We start from the raw sequence: 11511 nt of genomic DNA, 5'->3' as shown, positions 1-11511 counted from the left end.
ATGAATGTGATATATTTTTTTATGTAAATAATCTTTTAAAAAAATCTAATAGTTAATTTATTATCTTTTTTATTTTAGTCCAAATTAAATGTTTTTTATTGTTTCTGGAAAGAAAATCTTTTGAGGAATTTAATAATATGTGACGAGGAACACGGAATAAATTATACAGAAAATAATTAAAACACAACATAAAAACATCTTTAAAAAAAGACGTTTTAGGCGTCTTTATCTGAGTGGTCTCCTTTTCTATATTGTCAAAAGTTTTGTGAATCTCTATATTATTTCTGCCTTTGGTGTTATACAAAAATATCGAAAAAAGCCTAATTGAAATAGTTAAAATTGAAGGTTGTCATCTTTTAAAAGGGATAAGTATTGTTTTGGTCCCTTACGTTGAGGGTCGGAATCGAACCCATCCCCGATCTAATTTTCGATTGAGAATCGTCCTTTACGTTTTTTTTTTTCGTATTAAAATCGTCCTTTTTAATTTTTATTCCTAAACTACCCTTCCTTTTTAATAAAATTAAAAAAATTAAAAAAAACAAACACGCGTTTTGTTTATTTTTTAATTTAATATATTTTATTATTAAAATAGGAATAGGGGTAGTTTAGGAATTAAATTAAAAATTTTAACAAAAAGGATGATTTTAATACAAAAAAAATACGTTAAGGATGATTTTAAATCCAAAATTAGAAGAGGGACGATTTCGATTCCGACCCTTAAGGTAAGGGACCAAAACAATACTTATCCCTTTAAAATTTAAGAGTGAGGAATGCTAGGGATCAGCAACTTTTGTGATTTGTAGCTATTAAATAACCATTAATGATGATTTTAATGGTATGAGATTTGTGTGAGATTTCATCCAATGACTCACTTTTTTTTGTTGGTTACATGTTGGGCAGAATTTAACAAAATTACTGGCCCCTAAACTTTTTTCTTAAGAGTAATAGGAGGAAAAACGTGGCCATGAACGGTCCGATTTAAAAAAAAAAAAAACCAAAATGCACCTAATTTTAATTTTAATGGCATTTTGTAGCGCATTAATATGATATTACATCAGTTACACACTTACGCTCAATAAAAGTGCATTACACTTTCCTTCACCCTATTCTTAAGTTAATTTCTACAAAAGAACATCTATCTAGCACATTTATCATTCAAAAAATATTTAAAAGTGTATTCTCTTTATAAAAATGACCATTATATTTAAAAATTGCTAAATCATCAAGATACAGGACAATAGAACTAAAATAAGAAAATACCAATTTAAAAACTCTTAAAAAAATGTATAATTTTTTATGATTGTTCAATTTTATAATTGAAAAGCTGCGTCTTATTTTCTTTAACAGTCCTTTTATTTTATTCTATCATAGAATTCTCCTATTTTTATATCTATGCTTAACATTTATTTCATTGTAGGTTATTTTATGTTTTCAGTGATAATGTCATTTTTTTTGTGACTATTTCATTTTTTTTTAAATAGATGCAATTTATAAGAAATATTGGTGAATAAAAAATTTTTTTAATCAAGTCTCAATTAAGTCTAAAAAGTTATTTTATTTTTTAAAAACACATAAATTTTATAAAATCAACATAAAAACTAAGCAACACAATTTTTTGAAAAAAAAAACATAAATTCTTAAAAATAGCAAGAAAAAGAAAAATAAGAACTTAAGAAGCTCATCGAAAAGGAAAATAAGGAGAGAAACAGTAAAAATAAAGAATTCGCTAGAAACTAATGGAGTACTACAATGAGCTATTTATTTGGCCCAATATGAGTACAGGATAAAATACTACTAATGTTTCAAACACAATACACCCATCTTATCCAGAATAATCATCCAAGTGACAGGTATAATAAACATCTGATATCCTACTGAATCGAACATCTCTAAACCTCCATTATATACATTGTACAGATACTCCATTGACTCCCTGTACTTTTTCAAAAAGAAAAATGTTATGTTTTTTTAGATAAACTCTTAATCTTAAGTATTACAACATCCAAAACGCACTCATACTATACACTCACACACGCATCACCCACAGGTTTCTATCTATAATTTGGCCGTAGCCGATTTTTTTTTTTCTTTTGTACACGCCGTAGCCGAATTTGAAATACAAATGTATTATATTAAGAGCACATGACAGAAAAATAAGAGAAAAATAGTGAATTTTTTTTAACATGACAGGACTAATGCTGAACTGGGCCTTTAACCGGAGTGGCAGAGGTATATTGTACGACTGGCAAACTGCAAACAAAACCAGTAAAAAAAAAAAACGGGAATTCGACCGGGCGCGCATTGAAAAGGGATTTGCAATTTTGCATTGAAATCTTCTTCTCAAAGTTTCCTTCTCTTTTCAACTCACACTGTTACCCGCTAACGCCTTCTCTCTTTCTCTCCGTGAAAAATGGATTTTGAGCATGAATCTGATGATCCTTTCAGAGACGACGAGGATGACCCCGATGCTCACCTCTCTCTGGTTAGTTAGTTAGTTAGTTAGTTTGTTAGCTCAGCTCTACTTCATTTTGCTTCTCTTCCTTTCTTTCTTATTACGCAAAAAAAAAAAAATAGAACTAAAAATATTTATATTATTTCAAAAATTGATAAGGAAAAAGAGTCCACAAAGGAGTACGTGGTTTACCTGGTGGATGCTTCCCCTAAAATGTTCACCTCAACTTGCCCTGCCTCTGCGGTTAGTAGTTTGATAATGTTCATCTCTGTCTCAATTTTCATCTTCCTTTGTGTTTGTTGTAATGGTTTCCGTTGTTGCAGGATGATCAAAAGGAAGAAAGTCACTTCCACATTGCTCTCAGCTGTATCTCTCAATCACTCAAGAATCAGATCATCAACAGGTCCTATGACGAACTTGCCATTTGCTTTTTTAACACTGTAAGTTCTTTTTTCTGTTAATTGTCATTTGTTTTGGATTAACCCCGATTTTTATTAAGTAATGATTTATTTTACTCTGTTATTTGTTGCAGAGGGAGAAGAGAAACTTACAAGAATTGAGTGGTGTTTTTGTATTTAATGTTCCTGAAAGAGACTATCTAGATAGGCCAACTGCTAGGCTCATAAAAGAATTTGACCGCATCGAGGGTATGTCTTCTAACAACCATCTTGATGCAACAAGGTCATGCCTTACTAAACTATTTAGCTTGAAAATGTGAACACGTTTGAATTGAACTCGAACTTTTATTGCTTGTCAAGTATCCGTACCTCTAATTAAGGAGCGAAATTTCATTGATTGGAAGACTCTAAAAGCATGTATGTTATTCTAGTACTATTCCCTAAACCTATATTGGTACCATGACTATTTGTAAATTCAACACTTAACTTGGTATATGGTACCTCTTTCTTAATTCGTCATACTCAAACAGGATTAGTATTTGTCTCAAAGATGAAATATCTGTCTTGTTGGATGTATTAATACTTTATAATTCTGGGGTTAGTAGTCATGTGCTCTTAATCTTCTATAGAATCTTTTGCCAAAGACATTGGAAGCCAGCATGGTATTGTGCCTGGGACTAGAGAAAATTCTCTCTACAATGCTATCTGGGTGGCGCAAGCTCTTCTTCGTAAGGGGTAATATTTGCATAGTGTATGTGCTTATGTTACAGTTCTGTCTACATGATTGTTGGTAAGAAACAATGGTGTACATTTATACCAGGTCAGCAAAGACAGTTGATAAACGTGTGCTTTTGTTCACAAATGAAGATGATCCTTTTGGGTGTATTAAAGGGGCTATCAAATCAGATATGAAAAGAATGACGTTGCAGAGAGCTAAGGTACCGATCTCAATCTGTATATGCTATATATGCATACATGTTTTTCTCATGAAGTTGAATGATTCTAGTGATTCATGATTACTCTTTGGTTTGTAAAGGATGCACAGGATCTTGGCATCTCTATCGAACTTCTTCCGTTGAGTCATCCGAGTGATCCGTTTAATGTATCTCAGTTGTATGCTGTATGTGGACATATTTGAAGTATATTTGTTCCATTCCCTTGTAACTGTTGCTGATGAGATAAATATGTCATGCTCAATCAGTCAACCTTTTTTCTTTCAGGAGTTGATTGGGCTTGAAGAAGATGAACTTGCTGACTTCATGCCATCAGCCGGAAACAAGTACATGCTCTTACATCATTATTTTATTTCTGTTAGAGCATTGTGATATTTGATAGGTTGGATTTTTAAAATGTTAATTTTTTAACTTATATTTTGCAAACTGCAGATTGGAGGGTTATTTAATTTCTGTTAGAGCATTGTGATTTTTGCTAGATTGGTTTTTTACAATCTTAGTTCTTTAAGTTATATTTTGCAAACTGCAGATTGGAGGACATGAAAGATCAGCTAAGAAAGCGCATGTTTAAGAAACGCATAGTCAAAAAGCTCAAATTCATTATAGTGGATGGTATATCTATTGAATTAAATTCATATGCTTTAATTCGCCCCACTGTTCCAGGTGAGTATTTCTTGTCATTTTCTAGCCTAAAGCTGTTAATTTATCTGCATTTTTGCTGCAAAGTTTCTACTTGGTTCATCTCAAGTATTTTACTTAAAAAGGGTTGTAGCAATGTAGCTTCTTCTTTCCTTTTATTTTGAACGACTTTCCTGCCTTTTGGTTTTTAGGAGCAATCACATGGCTTGATTCCGTCACAAATCAACCTTTGAAGGTGACAAATGTTATAGTCTTAATTTGAAAATTGTTTCTTTCCCATATATAATTTCAATGTCTTCGCCATCCTATCTCTCAGTCAAAACATGATTTAATCCTTGTAACCAAATTCATTATACATAGAATTTAAACATAATTGTAGAGAAAGAACATATGAATTTGCTTTGACTTTCTAATAGTTTTAAGGCCAAGCCACCAAGCAATTTATTGCCTCATTTATCCATAGTTTATGCCACTGTAATAATCCATCATTGTTATTTTATTATATGCTCATTTTAATCATAATGCTCTTGAATTTCCTTTGATTATATTTTTTTATTAATTTTCATTTTTCTTGAACCATAATGGCGATTGCTCTTTGATCTGCATTTAAAAAAATGATTTTATTGGCTTGCTGGTGCAGAGTGAAAGAACCTTCATTTGTGCCGATACTGGTGCCTTGGTCGAAGAATCTACTAAACGGTTTCATCCTTATAAAAAGTATGTATTATTTCATGCTGCTAACTATTGCCGTTTTTGAACACTATATCTGTTTGATTGTTTGGGCACTTATTTTTCTCTTAAAAAAATTGTTTTTTGGTCTTGTATGGAGTGGATTTCAGAAATTGAAGCAACCTTACTATACAGGGAGAGCATTCCAGGGAGATTAGGAGTTTCTCGAATTGGATCACATAACCAGTTCTTGTTCTGGAAATTTTTGTTCATTGAAGGAACAAGCGAGCTGGCTTATCTCACTAGGTTAAAATTTGATAGCAAATTATTTTATTACGATTTTTTTTGGGTGATAATCTTTAGGCTATTTCTTTCTAGGATCCAGTGCTTGAAAAGGCCTCTAAGAATTGGGATAACTGGAAGTGTTCTTTTCTCTTTGGAAGGTGTTAAAGTTAGTCCTCTCTGTCCTGAAATACCTTTTTCTCCCTTCCTGCTTCTCAGATCCTTGTTGGAGAACTTAACTCATAGGCTGGGGCGAATAAGTTTAGTTAAGACTATTTTAGAAAGGGTGGAAAAGCTTTCTAGGTGGAAGCTGATGTAGCTTTTAAAGGGAAACAGACTTACCATCCATAGCAAGATGTGAGGTATCTAGGGTATGTTTGGAATAGTTTCAAGACTAAACTTGTTTTTAATAGTCACTTGTTTAATTTTTTTTTTAAATAATTGATTATATTATAAGTAATTTATATTTGAGCATTTCAACTGGAAATTGTTATAAGATTATCTATTTTGTTCATATTGTACAAAGTTTTGCATTTCTATAATAAAATTACTAAAATGATTGAAAACGATTGTCCATATCATTTAATATTTGATACTTGTGGTATATTATAATTTTTTCAGATGTGATGGGATGTATTCTTTTTTTTTTTTCTAATTACTATAGTTATAACATAGTATAATGGCTTCTCGTTTTTCTTTTTTTTCCCCCAGCCAGAATATCGTTTTTTCAACGAAGGAGCTATCTGAGATCAAAAGATTTTCGACTGGACACCTGCATCTTTTAGGTTTCAAGCCACTAAGTTGCTTAAAAGATTATTACAACTTGAAGCCATCAACCTTCCTTTACCCTAGTGATGAGGTCAATGGTCTTGCCATCAATGAATGAAATGCTTAGTGCATCTTTTGTCCTCAATAATTTTGGGTTTTAATTGAAGTTATCTGCTTTCTGCTGATTCATTATCCAGTTCTTTGAACATTTTCTAATGTTGTTTCCATTATCTGTCAGATGATGTTATTTACCTCCTGTTGCCACCAGGAAGTTTGCTTTATGCAAATTGATCTGATAGTTTTGATAGCCAATGATATTTAAGCCAGTTTAAAATTCTGTCAACTTATATAGACTTATAGTTGCTTGTTAAAGATATGTTTTTATGTACCTTTTCAACTCACCAAATGGGATTTTGGATCCGCTAAAGTTGGATGGTGGATTTGTGGTTACCTGCTTAATTCATCACTGTACAACTCCGGCACTTTAAAGGATTCAAATCCAACCAAATAGGTGCTTATACTTGTTTATTTTACCATGAACATCACACGACTCAAGTATCAGACAGTAATTTGTGCCATTTGCTGCATCCGAAGCCAAAAATCAGATTTTTAACTTGTAGGACTAGGGCATTCTTTAACAGAGTCTTCTATCAGTACACTGGAACTGACACCAATAACTCGTGTTCTTATGCCTGTATTCTTGCAATAGTTTTTAATCTTTGCACTAGATATTATTCATTCATCCAGTTCCTTGATTTAAAAGTTATTATTATAATTTGTAGATATTTTAGGCTGCTTACTCTCTCAGATGCTTGATTAAACATCTGGTAGAGAACTTGAAGTAGTATTCTTAGCAAGTTGTCTGTTGGTATTCTGGAAATGCTGAGTCATAAAAAAGTTTATCTTATATGCATCTGTATTTTATATATATTTCTCTATTTTATATTATTCTTTATGTGATACCTTTTTTGTTTTCCAGGCTATGGATGGTAGCATCTGTATCTTTATTGCCCTTCATAGGTCCATGATACAGCTCAAACGGTATCCTTGCAACTAAAGCTTTTCATATTTTTGGAAGTTGTACATAAGTAGTTTAGCTATAGTTATGGAGGACTAGACACCTATTGTTGGGGTGAAATGGATGCTCCTGTCTGTCAATTCTTTTATTCGTGTTCAGCATTTTCTTTTGTTTTGGGGGTATTAGGAAATTTTCATAATTCAGAAGGTCTTCTCACCTACTTCCCCATTGGATATGTGCATTCTCTTTTACCCTGTAAAATTAAACGTAGGGGATTTGTGAAGTCTGTTACACAATTCAAGTTATTGTATGTGTATACAACTACACAAGATATTATGGACTTCTTACTAATACTACTGTGGTAACATATGATTAGTATTAGTTGTGCCTGTGACGTAGCTGTGTAAATGTCGTATTAACATAATGTGCTGTAATGATTTCTGATCAAAGTAATGCCCTGTTGTCCCCCAGTTTTGCAGTTGCATTTTATGGTGGTTCATCTCGACCTCAATTGGTTGCCCTAATTGCACAGGTATGACTGTTGTCTCTTAGAATGTTTGTGTACTGTTGCCCTAATTTGAGTTGTCAGATTGTTTCAATTTTTTAATTGATCCATGTTTCTGGAAAATCTGCCCAACTATCTCATTTATTAACTTCTGTAATTGTAGGATGAAGTTATCCAGTCAGGTGGTCAGATCGAGCCGCCTGGAATGCACATGATTTATCTTCCGTATTCTGATGACATCAGACTTGTTGAAGAGGTATTGATTTGTAAATTTTCTGGTGTATTATGTGTGATTAGAGGGATTGGCATCCGTTGCTGTGCATGGTCATCCACATAGGTCTTAGATTTTTTTTTTGGGGGGCATGTGTGAAGGATGTTTTGTCTTCTTTCTTACTTGTTTCTTCAATTCTAATAATATTTCTTATTCTATTTAAAGAGGGATAAAATAAATAACCATGAATTTTAAATATGAAGTTGTTGTAAGATATGGTGGAATTTTTTCAGCGTCATTCAGAAAAAGTTGGAATGGTGACTAGAGCAAGTAACGATCAAATAAAGAAAGCAGCTGATGTAATTAAGCGTATTGACTTGAAAGATTTTTCCATATGCCAATTTGCTAACCCAGGTACGATGTTTCTTATCTTTCTAGTTTCTATTCTTCTCATTCATCCCTCTTCCAAGTCTAAATATATTGGGCTTGATGATGGATTACTTGATCAGCCTTAATTTTAAAATTATGCCATTTGATTTATGGCAAACTACTCTCACCTCCCCTGCCTTGTGTTGCTAACCAAATAGTTTTCAGGCTTGCAGAGACACTATGCAGTATTGCAGGCATTAGCTCTGGAGGAGGATGAGATTCCAGAAATAAAAGACGAAACATTACCTGACGAGGAAGGCTTGGCCAGGTAGCAGCAAGGTTTTATATCAAATTGTTTTACATTTCATTACGTCTGGTTCTTCCCCCTTTGTCGAAAAAGATTCGTGAGTCGTGACCGAGGTATGACATGATAATCCGGCCTATGTTCTGTGCAGACCAGGAGTGGTGAAGGCATTAGAAGAATTCAAGACCTCAGTTTATGGAGAGAATTACGACGAGGAATGTGAAGCCAATGCGAAGCCAAGTGAAGCCTCCAAGAAACGAAAGGCACAAGCTGAGGTCGCAACAAAAGAGTGTGAAAACTATGATTGGAGTGAACTTGCTGATACTGGAAAGGTAAACCTTGAAAATTGCTGTTTATCGTTTTCTCCTGACTCCTGGAAAGTTGATTTGAGACAAGCACGTGTGCTACAGCCTTGAACCAGTTTTGCATAACAAACGTACTCTGTAACTATGTTACATACATTAACATATCTTTTAAAATTAAGTGATGATACATTCTTCTAAACCATGTTCGTAACAATCCTCCCAACTTTCTATATCTACTAATTAGGAGGATTGCTCAGAAGATGTATTAGGAGAATTCATCATTTTCTTTCCCCTTTTCCCTCTAAAATCATAATAGGGTAACAATTTATAGAATGAACGTGTGACGAGAGATATAACATCAGGAAGTTGTCTATGCCTTTCAAAATCACGCTTGTCCTCTATCAGATGTGGTTGATTTGAAATCATTTCATGTTATGCAGTTGAAGGATTTGACCGTGGTGGAGTTAAAATATTATCTTACAGCACATAATCTTCCTGTTTCTGGGAAGAAGGAGGCCTTAGTCAGCCGAATATTAACTCACATGAAAAAATGAACAAGATGGATATCCCTGATTCTTAACTAGAATGCTTATGATTCCATGTACTTAGAACAGCTCCTGAATATACTAGTAATGTTATCTTGCATATTGTTGGTTAAAAACTGATCTCTGCTTGCATTGGTAAATTTTTGTGACGAAGTTTTGCTGTTTGATTCAAACTAACTAACCCGCAGAGTATGACATTTTATTTTGCAAGTTGTCTTAAATAGTGTAGAGCTATGTTAATATATGACGATTTTGGTTTATTTACTGGACAATGAAAATGGTGGATTCTATTTTCGGTTTTTTTGTATTCTCCTTACAGTGAAAAAATATACGTTATATACATCATTTTCTTCTAAATATTTAACAATATATATACATATGCAAGCCCCTTATTTTCCCTGTCAAATTCTGCCGAGGGAAAAGATAAACAATGAAAACACAGAAAAAAGTTGGGAAGGGTTATGAAACGATGAACCACTTCATATCACTGGCGAATCCTTAATAATTTTATATTTTACCAACCAAGCTCCAAAATAAAATCAATGGAGGCTTGGGAAGAGGCATGAGTGGTACAAAATGCAGGTTGTTACTTAGATGTGGTGTTGGTTCTTGATCTCAATGGTTGCATTGGGCCAACTATAGTGTTAGTGGCAGATAAAACAGTTCCAACCTCAGATTGCTCATCCATCATCATCATCATCATCATCATGTCTTCTGCAGAGGATGGTGACTTACCTTGATCTGAATCTGAATCAAAGAAGAGGCACACGACAGAACAATCATCAATCTTGGCAGCGGGGAACTTAGTCCTCCATGCATGAACAGCTGAGTCCACGACGATTCGAGCTGCACATGATCGTGGCACGCTGCCCACAATGCCCAGTACTTCTCTGTTTGATAACACATCCCAAATCTGCATGCAAGCATAAACAAATAATCATATTTAAACTGCGATTATATCGAATCAAAATGAAAGAAAGTGTTTAGATTACTGCTTACCCCATCAGTAGCTAATACCACAAATTCATCCTTGTCAGAAATGTGATGATAGGAGACATCAGGAAGAGAGATGAGGCCAAAGTCCTTGAGGCAAAAATCTCCGAAAGCTCGCGACATAGCAAGCCCTGGTGAATCGATGTTAGGCAGCCATACTCGAGCTACCTCTGGTTCATTCGGAAGGCCAAACACCCTTCCCTTAGAAAGCTTTATCCTCTCTGCTTCCCCTAAATAGTTATGCCATAACAATTCTTCCAAATCAACCCACATTCACATGCACAAATTAAAGGAGAGAATTAAACAGAGAGATAGAAGAGGCAATACTTGGAAGACTTGGCTTAAAGTCAGTTGTTAACTGAACAGGAACAAGAGAATCGTCGTGATCTCGGGTACACAACACAGCTCTCGAGTCCCCAACATTCCCAATTACAAGGTGCTGTCCCTAAAAGAACATACAGAACAAAAACAATTAGTTTGGAATTGTGTCCTATTAACTCATCATATATATATATATATATCGTTTCTGCAACAACAATTAAGCAGGGGTACCTGCTTAACCACGGTAACTGCTGTAGTCCCACTGCAATAGCAGTCAAAATCATTCTGCATGTTGATTTCTTTGTCCATAAGCTTACAAGCCTTCACATAAGATTCTCTAACTGCCTCCAAAGCATTTGTGTCATGCCTCTCTAGGTTGGGTTTCTCTTCAGCTGCAGAACTGCTGCAGAGTCCATCTTTATTGTTATGGAGATGCAAATCCCATTCAGCCATAAGTATTAGAGGGAAGGAATCCCTCACTTTCTTTGCAACCCTATGCCCATGAGGTCCATGCCCATCAAACACACCACAAAAAACAGTGTCCTCTTTTGAGCAAACGTTCTGCATGTTCCATTGTAGGGGAAAAGAAAGAATGACCATTATCAACATACATTTAACGAAAAACACTATCCATACACCAAACACTCTTGATATCCGTAAAAAAAATGTAGTTGCTACTTGCTACTAATTAATAGTATATTTAAACTATTTTTTAATTAACAAAACAAAGAGAACCTGTGTTTAATTGTAATGGATATTCATATATAAATCACCATAAA

At 34.0% G+C, this 11511-nt stretch overlaps 2 protein-coding genes across 3 annotated transcripts in view; one reads left to right on the top strand and one right to left on the bottom strand.

Annotated features, from left to right (window-relative positions):
• On the top strand, positions 2245-9713 carry LOC107618307 (ATP-dependent DNA helicase 2 subunit KU70). 2 transcript variants are annotated; one of them, XM_021110837.1, is made up of 20 exons: positions 2245-2482; positions 2612-2695; positions 2776-2892; positions 2985-3099; positions 3480-3585; positions 3671-3788; positions 3887-3970; positions 4071-4129; positions 4333-4466; positions 4634-4677; positions 5083-5159; positions 5307-5417; positions 6105-6252; positions 7141-7202; positions 7651-7711; positions 7848-7940; positions 8189-8309; positions 8490-8592; positions 8720-8900; positions 9314-9713. In XM_021110837.1, the coding sequence occupies exons 1-20, from the start codon at positions 2411-2413 to the stop codon at positions 9425-9427; spliced, it is 2004 nt and encodes a 667-aa protein (XP_020966496.1). In that variant the 5' UTR covers positions 2245-2410; the 3' UTR covers positions 9428-9713. The 2 variants fall into 2 exon arrangements, with proteins under 2 accessions (XP_020966496.1, XP_016175822.1); XM_016320336.2 differs by lacking the exon at positions 5307-5417 and having other exon boundaries at positions 2249-2482.
• LOC107618308 (probable protein phosphatase 2C 33) overlaps positions 9700-11511 on the bottom strand; it is a 2755-nt gene continuing 943 nt past the window's right edge. The window contains exons 3-6 of the mRNA XM_016320337.2: positions 10964-11293; positions 10739-10856; positions 10418-10641; positions 9700-10331 (exon numbers count right to left, since the gene is read on the bottom strand). Coding sequence (XP_016175823.1) covers positions 10005-10331; positions 10418-10641; positions 10739-10856; positions 10964-11293 — 999 coding nt within the window. The 3' untranslated portion in view covers positions 9700-10004. The remainder of the gene's footprint in view (positions 10332-10417; positions 10642-10738; positions 10857-10963; positions 11294-11511) is intronic.

This window comes from Arachis ipaensis, chromosome B09 (genome assembly GCF_000816755.2).
Source record: "Arachis ipaensis cultivar K30076 chromosome B09, Araip1.1, whole genome shotgun sequence".
NCBI lineage: Eukaryota > Viridiplantae > Streptophyta > Magnoliopsida > Fabales > Fabaceae > Arachis > Arachis ipaensis.
The sequence above is the reverse complement of the archived record's forward strand: the minus strand, read 5'-3'. Positions and strand labels throughout refer to the sequence as shown.